Source organism: Parasteatoda tepidariorum, chromosome 2, assembly GCF_043381705.1.
Source record: "Parasteatoda tepidariorum isolate YZ-2023 chromosome 2, CAS_Ptep_4.0, whole genome shotgun sequence".
Taxonomy (NCBI): domain Eukaryota; kingdom Metazoa; phylum Arthropoda; class Arachnida; order Araneae; family Theridiidae; genus Parasteatoda; species Parasteatoda tepidariorum.
Window position 1 is genome coordinate 12744538 of NC_092205.1, and position 14920 is coordinate 12759457.

General features: G+C 30.7%; 1 protein-coding gene across 2 annotated transcripts in view; it reads left to right on the forward strand.

The window, feature by feature from the left end:
• Nucleotides 1-4566: 4566 nt before the first annotated feature.
• Nucleotides 4567-14920, forward strand: part of LOC107455926 (uncharacterized) — a 91911-nt gene continuing 81557 nt past the window's right edge. For both annotated transcript variants that reach the window (XM_043046121.2, XM_043046122.2), the window contains exon 1: nucleotides 4567-4910. In XM_043046121.2, the coding sequence (XP_042902055.2) occupies nucleotides 4857-4910 (54 nt within the window). In that variant the 5' untranslated portion in view covers nucleotides 4567-4856. The remainder of the gene's footprint in view (nucleotides 4911-14920) is intronic.

A 14920-nucleotide genomic window follows, 5' to 3' on the forward strand; every position in this document is an offset into this window, starting at 1 on the left:
TACTGGGAACCGTGTCTTTACAATCAGTTCACTGCGGGACCTCATCACGTTAAAAAATTTAGTAAGGAATTAAATCTGATGGCATAGTTCATTCAGACAAATACATAGCAACTCCTCTCGCCTGATTTTCGACTTGCTGTCAGTAGTGGAAAATTGGGGCTCAAGTCGCAGTCATTGACCCCGAGTCGATGTGACAGTATACTCATGGGGCTCATGTCGCAGTCATTGACCCCGAGTCGATGTGGCAGTATACTCATGGGGCTCCTGTCGCACTTGGACATTTTTCTGAAATGGAGTGAGATTACGAGATCCCCTCTTTAGATAAAGTTTTATCAAAAGGAAGATTTTTATTATCTCTTCTTTGGAAAGTGGAAGAATTATTTTTATTTTCGGGACTTAGAAATTTNGAGCCCCATGAGTATACTGCCACATCGACTCGGGGTCAATGACTGCGACATGAGCCCCATGAGTATACTGTCACATCGACTCGGGGTCAATGACTGCGACTTGAGCCCCAATTTTCCACTACTGCTGTCGGTCATGATGAAGAGATTCAAAATCCTTGACAGGACGTGGTTTAGAGTTTGTGATTCATTTTCTGAGCTGAACTTTGAAGTGAATGATTGATTCAATTGAAAAAGACTAAATAGTTTATTATTTATTGCACCACCAGTTCTAAAGACCAAATGAAAGAACGAATTAAACGAGGAGCATACGCAAACTTCAATTTAAGGACAGTATTGTGAGAACTAGAATTGAATCGCTGTAAGTAGAAAAGGCTTCAGTCCTCTTTACTACTTTTCGTGTTGTTGTTGACGTATGCCTGTTTAGGCAGAGGGGGTGCGATTGTTCTTGTTTTCCAGTGGCGCCATCTATGGCCAAGAATTCGACTTCTGCCACACCATTCGTCACACCCGTTTATAGGGCGGACCCATTCATACATCCGTTCATTCATCCATAGATCGTAATTTTGACCTGAATCAGAGAATGATCGATCTCTAATCCAGTACCCCCAGAGGCATTGTTTTCTTATGGGAACATGGAAGACTTTTGCGACTCGACAGATTTAACGTGCATCAGTCACTTTACTACACTGGGAGTCTTCGGCCGGTGGGGTTCAAACCCACGAACTATCGGGTGTGGGCCCAGCACCCTACCGACCAGGCTTACTCGACCACTACTTTTCGTAAAAATTAAAACTTTTTTTTCATCACTGTGAAAAGTTTCAGAAAAGAATTAGTTTAAGATGCATTGCCTTGTCTGTTATTAGTAATTTTTTCAAAATTTTCCACAGTGATAGAAAAAGCAGAAAACAGTTTTCTTTTCTACTTTTTTCGAAAAGTAGTATCCAAGTCTGAAACCTTTTATGCATAAAACGAATCAATTGTTCTTCTCCACCTTTCCGTGTCACATTACCAAAGTATAAATGACAGTGAAGTTTGTTAACTGCAGCCTTCCAGTATGCGACAGCGGCTTTACTTTCTCAGCCAGCTCAACCGAATTTGCAATCAAAATACCAATTTGTGATTAATTCGCTTAATTCGATTAGTTAAGCCAGCCAATAGTTGATTTCGTCCGATAGGCATGGTTGTGATACCCATGAGTGACCTTTTTTATCTGTGGTAAGTTCTGAATCACTTAAAATGCATCGCTGGACAAAAGATCTAATACTTGCAATTGTACCGAATTTGCGTTCCATTTCAACTCCCAGGGAATGCATCATTGTCGCTTTAGGGATATTTTACCAACATTTTGAGGATTTAAAGTGAGTTTTTATCACAAGTGACATTTCCTAAGCTAAAACGCTTCCTAAATTGCTTTAGTCAAACTAAAATTAGCGGCAGTTTTGGTATTTTAACGCGAGATTTCGAGGCAATACTACTCACAGATGATATTATTTGATTTGGAAACATCTTATGTCTGTAATGTCTGCATAGATTGGCCACTTTTGCCGCGTTTTGCGTTTTGGTTTTTTAAAAAAAGCAGTTGAAAAACGAAGAATTCCACTTTATACATATGAGCAATAAATGTATTTATAAATATAAACAAACATAGAATCATACAAGCAGTGCTTGTATGATTCTATATAGTTCAGCCTGATGGATCTAAGTGGAGAAAGAGACTCGAGACCCGACTGCGACAGAATATTTCACATAATCTATTCATGCAATCCCTAAATTTGTTTAGTTTTTCCATTACCATATATATGCTGTTATATATACTCAATACAAAGAACGGCTTATACCCTAGTCAAATATAAAAAAGATTTAGCACGACTTAGCGAAGGATACACAAAGATATATAACTCAAAGTTAAGGTGGGATTCGAACCCTTTACCCCTATGCTGCTTCAGAGTATACAGCCTGGGAAGAGCTTTGGTGCTCAGAAGCGAATTTAAACGTTTAATAGTTCATCTATACTACAGCCCACGGAACCGAAGTTGAATCGGGAGAGAAATTAACACCCAGAACATGGTAGTTGTTGTAGTTCATTTACGTCGCACTAGAGCTGCGCAATGGGCTATTGGCGACGGTCTGGAAAACATCCCTGTGGATGACTCGAAGACATACTATCACAATTTTGATCCTCTGTAGAAGGGAGGGCACCCCTGCTTCGGTAGCCCGACGACCTAAACGCGAAGTCGAGCACTTTACGGTAGAACAATTTAACGAGGACCAATACCGCACACCTTCGGCCCCTACGCAGACTGATCCAAGTGATCACCCACCCGCACACTGACCGCAACCAGTGATGCTTGATTTCGGTGATCTGCTGGGAGCCGTGTCTTAACGATCAGTCCACTGCGGGACCCAGAACATGGTAAAGTAGGTGGCAGATTCTTTTACCGAAATCACTTCATCTTATTTAGTGCTTAATCTTATTTATTGGTGGCTCATAAGAAAGAACACGCCACTCCCAATGAGGTAATCTGGGTTTGAATCCCAGCAATATCTAGTCGATATGAATTTATGAATCCAGCTACCGAATTCCGGCTCGCTTCGACCACAGTACTGACGTAAAATATCCTCAGTGGTAAATGGATCATGGGTTAGAATCCCCTTGCCGTCAGGGTTACCGTGGGAGGTTTTTATGGTTTTTCTCTCCATGTAAAGCAAGGGCGGGTTAATTCCACCAAAAAGACCTCGTTGAATGCAAAATTTCTCCCAATACTAGATCCAGGAGTTTGTTATCTTCTGGATTGGGTCCAAAAGTACAAGGCTACGGAGTTGAACATCGGTAGTCGTGCACTCAAAATTGGTTCGGCTCTTCAACGTCGGTTATAAAATAAAATATAATATAGTTGAGCCACGGTGGGTCCGGGGGTCTTCATTTTTCAATGATTTGGGTTCCCAGCAAATGGTTAGTAGATACAATTTTTGCTCGCAGTTCAGATCAAACACAGTGTTCACGCAAGATAACACCATGGGTTAGAATACCCTAATCATGGAGCAAATTCTGGTAAATTTTTGTGGTTTTTTTCTTCTCGATTTTGCAATGTTATGCTTATGTTAGTGTAAAAATCCTCGGTTTGTCACAAGACTTGATACGAGAATTCCCTAGTCTTCTGGGTAAGGTTTTAAAAATTATGAGGCCACAGAGTTGAAAATTTATAATCATATACCTAAAAATCGGTCACCGTCCAACATCGGTTATAACATAAAATATACTTCAGGTTTATAAATCAAAATATTCCAGTTATTTTAATAAAAAGATTAATATTATTCATTTATTTATTTATTTTATAAAACATATGAATCATTGATATCTACTTTATTTTACTTTGCGCTTACGAAGTAATTGAATAGTATTGAAAGTTTCTAGGTTAAGACAAGATATCATAGTTACCTTATCACCTCCATGTAGAAATGTTCACTGCGCCATCTGATTATTACTTATTATTATTTTGTTATTATTTTATTATTTATTTAGTATTATTATGAACTATTTTGTTATTATTTCTTTAATTATTCCAAATAATAAATTACCGTAATCTCGTTGTAATTCAGATCTTTGCATCTACTATAGAAATTTAAATTCTTTTTCAAAAAAAATTAAAGAGATAATTTTTTTTCACTATAAAATAACACAGAGAATAATTCTCTAATTAAATATTAGTTTATTTTGAAACTTAAATATTACTTAAGTAGCTTTAGTATCAATAGTTCAATTAATACTAAACGAATAATATTTTTTATTCGAAGCCGAAAAATTCATTTGATTCAAAGGCACACAAGGGGTGCGCGCAGATGGAAAATATTGTTTGCTGAACTTCAATTATTTCGTTAAATAAGCAACTATATTATTTAAGAAAAAAAAATTCATTACTATCCTTATATTTGACGTAATCAATAAGTTATTCGTATTCACTGGAGGAGAATAATGAATAATATCATCCTCGCTCTGTAACAACGAGCAAGTCACAACAAGGGGTGCGCGCAGACTTTGACTACCCAACCGGCCACTGAAAATAAATGATTCCAGGTAAGAAAACGAACGAAATAAAAAAAAAATATATAAGAAATAAGTGAGGAATAAAAAAAAAAAGAATAAGTGGTTATGAGGATAGAGGGAAGGGGAGAATTTCCACTTCATTGCCATCACTTTCACTCCCTCGAAGGTCAGATTCACGTTCCCTCAGACCTGAGGCCAGGTTTCGAGAGGAAGAAACATCAGGTGAAGTGAAGACACTCAACTGCAAACGATTTTTGGAATTCTCTTGGAGTTGTGTTGTTGTGTCTAGTGTTCCTTCGAGCAAACGATAATAAGAAATATGCATAGTTTGTGCTTTAGAATATCGTCGTATGTCTGATTTTTATTAGAAATTTTTAATCAATATTTTTTAGGAAAAAAAAATCATGAGTTATGACGGATCTTCGAATAAATCCTATATTAAGCATCCCACTGAAAAAGTAAGTGATTTTTTGAAATTTTGGTTAAATTTATTTAAGATGAATTATTTATAAGAATTTAGGCAGTTTTGTTTTCAAGTTGAAAAAGGGAAACTCAGAGTTTACATTTTCTATGCGAAAATGAAATTTTAAATGTAATATACAACAGAGTTGAGCGGTAGAATAAAATATTTTTTAAAAATTTAAAAATTTGATGTGATGATGTGCCATTTTTTGTACGACTACAAAAGTTTGAAAAAAATTGTTTTCTCTTAAAAAGTGTTATTTTAATTATCTACATAAATTTTACATTAGTTTACATAAATTTTACATTAATCTACGTAAATAAATTATTTTACAATAACAGAATATTTTACAGCAATAATCTGCAAATTGCGCAAAATTTCCAAAACATATCTATTTAAAAAATGTGCTCACAAGTTTTTCCTACATTTTGATATTGTTAAATACTATTTACACGAATCATTATATTATCAGATATTATTTTTAGATATTATTTTTAGGTACTCAGATATTATTTTTAGGCATATTATTAGATGCTCTTTCTGTACATATTATGAAATGCAATTTCTATGCATATGAGATACTATAGCATTATATTATGCGATACTATTGCTGTTCTAAGAACGAGACATTATTTCTGTCCATATTACAAAATACACTTCCGATACCTAAAGCGAGGTATTTGTATTCATACATAAGGTACTATTATGAAAATTCTCTTTATATTTGGATATATTATTTAGGGAAGTATTATTTCTTGAAGACTAGTTATTCAAATATTGTAATTTTTTAATAATTATACTTCTCGAATTTTTGTTTGATTTCATATTCGATTCTGAAGACCCAATCTTAAAAACAATATTTAGATTTCCTACAAATATATTTGATTTTTGAATTTTGCTGTTAAATGTAGCATATATTTATATAATATGCAGTGCATATTAAAAAAAAAAGCACTTGTTTATTGCCTTCATTTAACGAAAGCAATGTTTTGAAAAAAGGTTTATAATTGTACTGAAGGCTTAATATTGTATTGAAGAATTATTATTGTACGCTGTGGTCGTTAAAGTTGAAATTTAATAATAAAATATAATAATAAAAAAGTAAGCGATAATGTTGTGTAACTCTGCTGTTATTTCATATTGATAGTATTTTTTTTTTTAAATTTCAGTTTTTATTTTTGTATATTGATAAAAAATTTTGTGTTTTAAAAATTTGTTTATTCATTTATAAAAGATTCATTTGCAATTTGAAATTGAAAAACAACAAAGCATAAATCCTAAAATCAAACAATAAATTGATTAAAAAAATTGCAAGAAAATCTAAATTTTAAAATAAAATATTTATATTATATTATACTTTAAATATCTGGTACGATAAGAATGTGATGATAAAAAAAATTGGAATAAAATCATTTCTAATTTGCAATTGAAGAAATTCAACAAAATAGAGATTTTTATGAAAAAATAAATTACCAACTGGATTCAAATATACGTAATTCAAAATTGTTTTAGGATTTTTTTTCATTTTTCGAGCTGCTTAAATTATAGTTTAATTTCTCCAGCCAAAGTCTAATAAGAAAAGCAAACACAATGAGCTACTTTCAAATTTCTCAAGTAGCAAAGTTTACTTTCAATAAACTATTGCTTATTGATACTAGTACGTGTGATTTCTAAACATGGACAAATGAATTAAAAATAAACTTGTTCTTAAAATGTTTTAATATTACGTGGTATCAAATACAAATCTTATTTAAATAAATAATTCCAAGAAATTGAAGTAATAAGATGTTACTTGATTAAGAATTTCATTCACATTAAAAATATACAAATTAGAAATAATAGTTGCCATGTTTCAAGCTCTAAAAAATAGGTTCCAATTTTGAACATGGCTTAAAACATTGTGACTGTTATCTACAAAACTTGTTTCACAGTTTGTGTCTTAAAAAAAATCAATCTGTTATAACTATTAAGTGAACTGTGGTGGCTCAGGGGATAGAACGGTCGTCTTCAAATGAAGTAAACCGGGTTCGAATCCCAACGATGCCTGGTCGATACGAATTCGGCACCCGGATTGCACTGACCACAGTGCTGACTTAAAATATCCTCTGTGGTAGACGGATCGTGAGTTAGAGTCCCTTTGCCATCAGGCTATCCGTGAGAGGTTTTCGTAGCTTGATCCAAGAGTTCCCTCGTCTTCTGGATTGTGATCGAAATTACAAGGCTACGGAGTTTAGCAGTAGTAGCCGTAAACTCAAAATTGGGTCGGTTGTTCAACGGCGGTTATAAAATAAAACATAGCTACTATGTCTATTTTAAATTATTTTAGAAATTTGAGCTATTGAAAAGCTCTAAAACTCTAGTAAATAATAGTTTTCAAACATCAACTTTAAGGTAACTCTAATCTTTTTTACTACCTATTACATCTGAGTTAACTACGGACTACTATTCGTTAAGTACGTAAAAATCAAATTGGATTCTTACATGTAATCCTATTTTGAAAAATATAACATCTATATTATTATTCAATAAATTTTTGAATTTTTTTTTAAATTTTTAGAATGGATAAAAATAGAACATTTAATTCAAATGTCTTTTTACTTGACTATTTAAAATTTCTGAATACTATTTTGTCACATCAGTGAATCACTTGACTCATACACAGAGTCAAGAAAATAAAGTTTCAGAAATAAATGAAGGTTAGGCTTGAAAACTTTTAGTGCCCATATTAAAGATTTTTCGCAACACAAACCGATTTTTCCCCCTCCATTTTTATATTAAAATGCAACGTTTTCTTTAAAGTTTTTAACTCTGCATCTTAATGGTCATAAAAGACACCAAATACATAAAAATATACACAATGATGATTAATATAATCCAATGATTAATATAATTTAGTAGTGATCTGATTTTGTATTAAAAAGTAAGTTTTCATATTTTTATTAGTTAAAATATTTAAAATACAATTATGAATACACATGTGTTCAGATGTCAGTCATATTTTTTTAATAGTCAGTTAATATTTTTTTAATATTCTTATAATATTTTTTTAATATTCTTATAATATTTTTTATTAATATCATATTTCTTATATTATAATATTTTTTTATATTATAATATTTTTTTATATTATAATATTTTTTACATTATAATATTTTTTTTAATATCATATTTTTTTAATATTATAATATTTTTCTTAATATTCTTATAATAGTATTCTTGTAATATTATTCTTATGACATTATTCTTTTTATCTTATTCATTTAATAAGTTTAAACTACTAAGAACATGAAAGAAAAAAAAATTTCATTGCGTAAGTTCAGAATAAAAACTTAATTCAGATCGAAAAGACAAAATAAAGATTCAAATCGAAAAATTTTAAAAGTACTCCCTTAATTTAAGAATTTTTAAGAACCTTTAGTTTTTACCTGGTATTAAACACGTTTAAATTACCAAATGAAACCAGAAAGAGTATAAAATTTTAACCTTTTAACTCCCAATGCCCTTATTTAAGGACAGTATTTCTTTACACATAATTATTTCATGATTAGTTTATATTTTAAAGAAATAAAACATAACTACCGTAATATAATATGGAACTGGCATCCTCTAATTTGGATTCGTAATCATAGAATTTTGTTTCGCTTATAAATTAAGTGGAAGCAAATATTGACTAGTATTGATTTCAAGTATTGATGTACCACTCGTTTTATAATATAACTTTCTACATAATTGAAACAATGAAATTTTGAACGTTAATTGGTTAAAAAACATTTAAATGTTTAAAAATCCGAACTGTTAAGTTACAAATTAAAAATGATTCCTTGCAAATGAATAAAAACATTGAAAAGAGGAAGAAAAAAAAGGATGCAAACACGTCACGTGGATAAGAAAGGACAGTAAATGGCAGAGCTAGAATCGAATTCTAGATACTAATTTATATAAATACTAAAATCGAGCCCCGTAAATAAAATCCAAAGAACTATTTTCAATGAAAGGGCAATATTTGGCTTTAGTATACCCAAGTGCCCGCCATTAACCAAAGAAAAAAATATTTGGCTTTAGTTGTGTTTTAAAAATGGAAAAAATGCGAGTTTTTGATATACCATTCTGGATTATACGAAAAAACACCAAAATTTAATAAGTTTGAAACTAATTCGAAATTTTAAAAAAATGTCAAAAGTGTTTCAGATTCAGTCATTAGAGCAAAAATCATAATTTTCGTTTCGATCAGTTTTGTTTTTTCATCAAAAACTCAAAGAAAAAAGAACAATATAAACTATTTAATTAAAAAAAATCTGATAAATTTATGACGAATTACTTTGAAATCGAAATTTATCTAAAATTAGTCACTGAATGTAGGAAAATGTTGGCTAATAAGGCAAAAAAAGGTACTTAAAAAAAAATCTTTTTTCATAAAAATTACTCTAAACAATATAATTGCAATGTTTTTTTGATGTAACAAATGCTTTTCAAAAATAAATTTATGGTAATTAGTTTTGAATTAGTTGAAAAAAACAGGTAAGATAGTTTCTACAGACATTGCTTCAGATCTGAGTACGAGAGAGTTTTGATAAAAGTTTTAGATGAAAGAGAGAAAAATTAAAAAGTAATGTAGTTTCTCTTTCGTGTCGTGATATTACGCGGAAGTGTAATAAATCGACATTTTGATGGCAATGCTCTTGTTCGGGTCCAGTGGTCACCCTTGGAATTCACTCGAAGTTGATGATGTTATCGTGCGTGACTTAGTGAGAATTTTCTTCCCCTTCATGACACCTCCATTTAGTGAAAATCAATTTTTTTGCCGCTTTCTTTAAAACATTTCCATAAAATTTATCTTTGCATATAATTGCACGAATGATAAATTAAAGGGAAAAAAAGTTGAAAGAATTCAAAACAGCTGGTTTCTTAAATAATAATAAATTAAACAAATGAGCGTCTTCAGATTTTTTTTTTAAATGTGAATGTAAAACTACGGAAAGAAATATATCGTAAGAAACACATCTCAAAAATAATAAAGTTAACTATTTGGCAAATATTGGAGTCGTGGTCTTGAATATATCAAGGACACTTTCATGGATTCATGGCCTGTCATGTTTAAAAGAAAACGAAAAAAGAAGCTGTAGATTGGAATAATAAACAATCCACGTTAATGACTTAAAGCATGTTCTGAGGTCACATTAAGTACTGCGCACCACGATGGAAACTGATGCAAATAAATCAAACCTATCAATCCATTAAATTTTCACCGGTGGTAAGGATGTATCGATACTTGATTCAGAAGTTCTGTTGTCTTCTGAGTTAGATAGATGGTTGTATACGTGCATCTTCATTGTATACGTGCAGATCATTGTGCACGTGGCATAATTGTTCACTTTCGCAATTTTTTTCAGTGCCGTTAGTTTCGAATGATTCGGCATCAGTAAGGAGTGAGAACTAAATCCAACGTACTGCAAAGTAATACAGAAACATACCATGAGTGACAGCTGTTTTTTTTTATGGTTTTCATATTTACTATAGCTCATTCAATACTTACTATTACAATTTTTTCAATTCACAATTTTTCAATTTTACAACCGTCGTTGAACAGCTGACCCAATTTCGGGTTTACGACAACCAATGTTCAACTCCTTAACTTTATAATTTTGTTAATTAATCCGTACACTTTTTGATGGAACTAACCTGCATTTGTGTTACATGGAGGGGAAAACCGCGAAAGCCATCTACGGTTAGCCTAATGATAAGGAGATTCTAACCCATGATCCGTCTACCACCGAAGATCTTTTATGTCAGCACTGTGTACGGTGCGAGCCGGGTGCGGACTACCAGTCATCGCTGGGATTCGCACCCGGGTCATTAAAAAGCAAGCGCTGTCCCTTAAGCCATCACTGCTCTCAATTCACAATTTTATTACCGTTGTTGAACAGCCGACTCAAGTTTGGGTTTATAATTACTAATGTTAAAATCCGTAACCTTGTAATTTTGAACCCAATCCAGAAAACAAGAGAACTTCTGGATGAAGTATTCGGAGAAATTTGCCTTCGTGGAGGACGTTTTGATGGAACTAATCCACATTTGCGTTACATGGAGGGGAAAACCATCGAAATCCTCTCACGGTGAGCTTGATGGCAAGGGGACTCTAACCCATGATCCGTCTACCATTGAGGGTATTTTACGTCATCAGAGAGGTCGGTGCGAGCCGGATGCGGTCAATTCACAATTTATCCAAAACTTCAGATTTTATGCAACATCCCCATGGCTGAACACTGCTTAATATTTCGTGTCACGCTCTCACGTAATACGCTCACGCCCTATGCTAATACACATTTATTTTTGAAATTGAAATTAATCTGACAGGTATCATTGCAATGCGATAATTATTCCATGTGACATCAAAACCTTGACGATGAAAGGCGACTTTTTCAAGAAAAAAAAACCTTTTGATCCAATCCTTATTATGGCAACAAACAAGGCGCGCATATACATATAAGTGACCTTTACGCAATGATGTGTGTCTGCATAACGACCACTTTCACTATCCCTTTGAAGGTCACAAAATTCATCTGTTAATTCCTCTGAAGTCAAGGTAAATTATTTTCTTCGCTATAATTTTTTCCAAGATTTCTCTCCGTTTTCCCTATCTCGCCAATTCTGTCTTTGCGAAAGCATTTACATTTGTGATTGCACTGCGAGGTTTCTTTTGAAGTTCAATGATTGGCTCGATTTCAATTGAAATAAAATAAAATTTTTAATTTGAGACTATGAGAAATAACATAAAGAGGTGATATTAAGTTGAAGTACAACATTTCAAAAGAAAAGAGTTAATCCATGAGGATTAGAAGTTTATAAATTCGATTTATATTTTTAAGTTCGAAAAAATTGCTTGGTATTCTTAAATTTGTTTTTATTCCCAATTAATTATTTGGTTGAATTGAGTTCATGATTTTGCATCTTAAAAATTGTGGCTGCGGAAAAAAAATGTAAAAAATAGAAGTATAAAACTTTAACCCTTTGACGCAGAATTGATATTAAGCATATTTTTCATACTTTTTTCATTATTTTGTATAACTTTAAAACAAAATAAGTGAAAATTATTATATTTAGCATTTTAATAATATATGATTATAAAATACAGCATGAAACAGAATGGTGTCCATTTTTTGCTTTAAAGGTAAAATCTTTTAAATACTGCTCACTTCCAAACAATACATTTTCAAATTCGCTCTAATTTGAAATTATTTAGATTTAAGAGAAACAGTCTTCTTTAATTTTACAAAATCAATTGTGGATAAATTTCTGAACATGAATGAAAAAAAAATTCTAACTATTTCTCCAATAGTTTTTTTAGTGTATTAGACTGTTTTTTATAGTTGAAAAATACCGAAATATATTTCTATTTGTAATTGGAGTGACTGGAAAAAATATAAAAAAGGGACGCTGTTGTCCCATCTGCATCAAGGGTTAAAAGAAAAAGTTATTCCTGGTTAGATTTGTAAGTAAAGTTCTTTAGGTTTCATGTTGAGAAAAGTTGTTACTTTTTAAATTATTTTTATTTCTTATTTGGTTGAAATGTGTTTAAAATTATAAATGTTAAACACTGGGATTATTGGTAATTAAGTAAATAAAACATTAAAGAATTTAAATATGTAGAATAAACAAAATATTATGAAAAGTTTGGCAAGTAAAAAATTTAATTTTTTCAAAATTTTAATTCGTATTAGATTAAACTTTCTCTTATTTGTTTATTGAAAACCAAATTTTACCGTTGAACACATTTTACAACTGCATTAACTTATAAAATACGCAAGTTAGTTTATTTAAAGATCTCTATAAAATTCAAGTTTTTTGAAGAAACAAAAATTTTGAATTTGAAGAAAACAAATTTATTAGATTGTAAAATAATTATATTGTAACTAATATTCGTATTTTCTGTTGAAATCATGTATTCATGCCAATATCTTCGAATAATTAGAATAGCTTCTTAAATTAACCAGTCAAATTTAAGCTAATTAAATTACGCTAATCAAAATATGTCTTTTTTTTCCCTCGCAGCATATAATAAAATACACACATGTGTTTCGCAGAGATGCCAACTTGCTCCGGACAGCGAATAAATATTTTCGAGTGGTAGCTTATCAATTGTGATTCTTTGTTTAATAAATTCAATTTATTAGATTTTCATCCACCGGTATTTCTAACTAATTCGTTGGCTTATATAATTCCCCACTTAATAGTATTTATGTCATGCTATACCTTTTGAAAAACAAGCTAAAATAGTCAAATATGCTCGAAATTTACTTTAGTTATTTACCGTTTGTTTAGTTAATTTGGCTTGCCCGGAGCAGTTGGCATCTCTGGCTTCGCATAACTTTGATAAGACTTTTACAAAGAAATACTACGAACTTTTAGCATTTTAATGATATACGGTTTATTTTCATGCAAAAATGGAGTTGTATGGTTCCCTTTTTTACAAGTAATAGTAATAGAAAATCGAAATTTTATTAATGTAAGTGAAGAAACATTTAAGTCTTTTTCTTTCCTAAAAGTTTATTGTAAGTAACTCTTTCTTTATGCTTATCACGTCTATTGTCCACAAATAAATGAATTTGAACTCTTATCTGATCGGGATTCGAAAGTTGAGTCATCCGTGTTAAACGATAAAAGTTTTACGACTCGTATTTTATTAATAAAAGTGGTTTAACTCTTAAATCTTCAACAAGCAAAAAAAAATATAATAATTATCAAAAGCAGAAATAATTCTTATTTAAAAAAATAATGCATAAAATGTGTTAAAATAAATAAAACATTGTTTTCTTCTAAATTACTTATCGTCCATATCGATGGCATGTCTTCGGATCATCGTCAAGGATGCTTCCCACACAGTCGCCAATAGCCCATTGTGCAGCTCTAGAGCCACGTAAATAAAGTAAATACCTACCTAAATAAGTTTTCCTTTAAAATATGACTTTTATAATCTTTCACTTGAGAAACTATTTACTTATGTGCGCAGATACAATAACCAATGATGATGCTAAATACGATATTAACATACTCGCATGTTTTAACCCGAATTTCTCTGTTTAATCAATAATTTGAGAAAATTTTAGCATCTTTTGTATTTTAATTTAAATAATTTTATTCTATGTTGTGAAAATACAAGCTTAGCAATGCTTGAACTTTGTTAACTTTAAAATTTAGTATTTTTCCTAATGCTTTCTTTACAAGGAACAAAAGTGAACCTGTACTATTCTTGTGACAAATAAAAGTATCAAAATTTTTTTTTTAAATTGTAATTTGTAACTTTTGAAGTTTAGTATTATTGTTTATAATTTTGCTGTTGGTACAAAAATTGTTTCCTCTCTTATAAAGAAAATATTGAGAAGATCTTTACTTTTAATTTTTCTCTAGGTTTCTCTCAGATTTCAATAAATTATTACCGCGTATTTATTTAAAGAAAGAGTTGACTTTTTTTTTTTCATTTTTCGAAAGAAACAATAGCAAATCTACTTTCCTAGAAAAATGACAGCAGTTTAAAGTAAATATTTTGTAGATGTAATGAAGAATTTCAGAAACAATGATTGTGGTTGAATAATTGCTATATTAAATTTAAAAATATGAGTAATTGTGTTCCTATTTTTTAAACGAAGTTAATTACTTTACAGTATTTGTAAGTCCATTTAAAAAAATGTTACTTTATTTTCTATGTACAATTTATACTCTTTGTTTTTCAAAGCCTAAACTTTCAACTTGAGATATCGTTACTTTATAGCATTACTTAATTTTCAAAAGTAGCTTTTCCGTTCATGATATTGATTTTAATTACTAATAATACTGATTAATAATAATAATAATTGTTAATAATAGAATTATTATTAATAATACAATTATTAATCATTAAAAATATTATTAACAATGTTTTTTAATTGATATCAAACAACCAAATAGTTTTATAATATAATTTTCCCCCTAGTCCTCTATGGTCAATAAAGAAAAAAACTTTTAAATGAG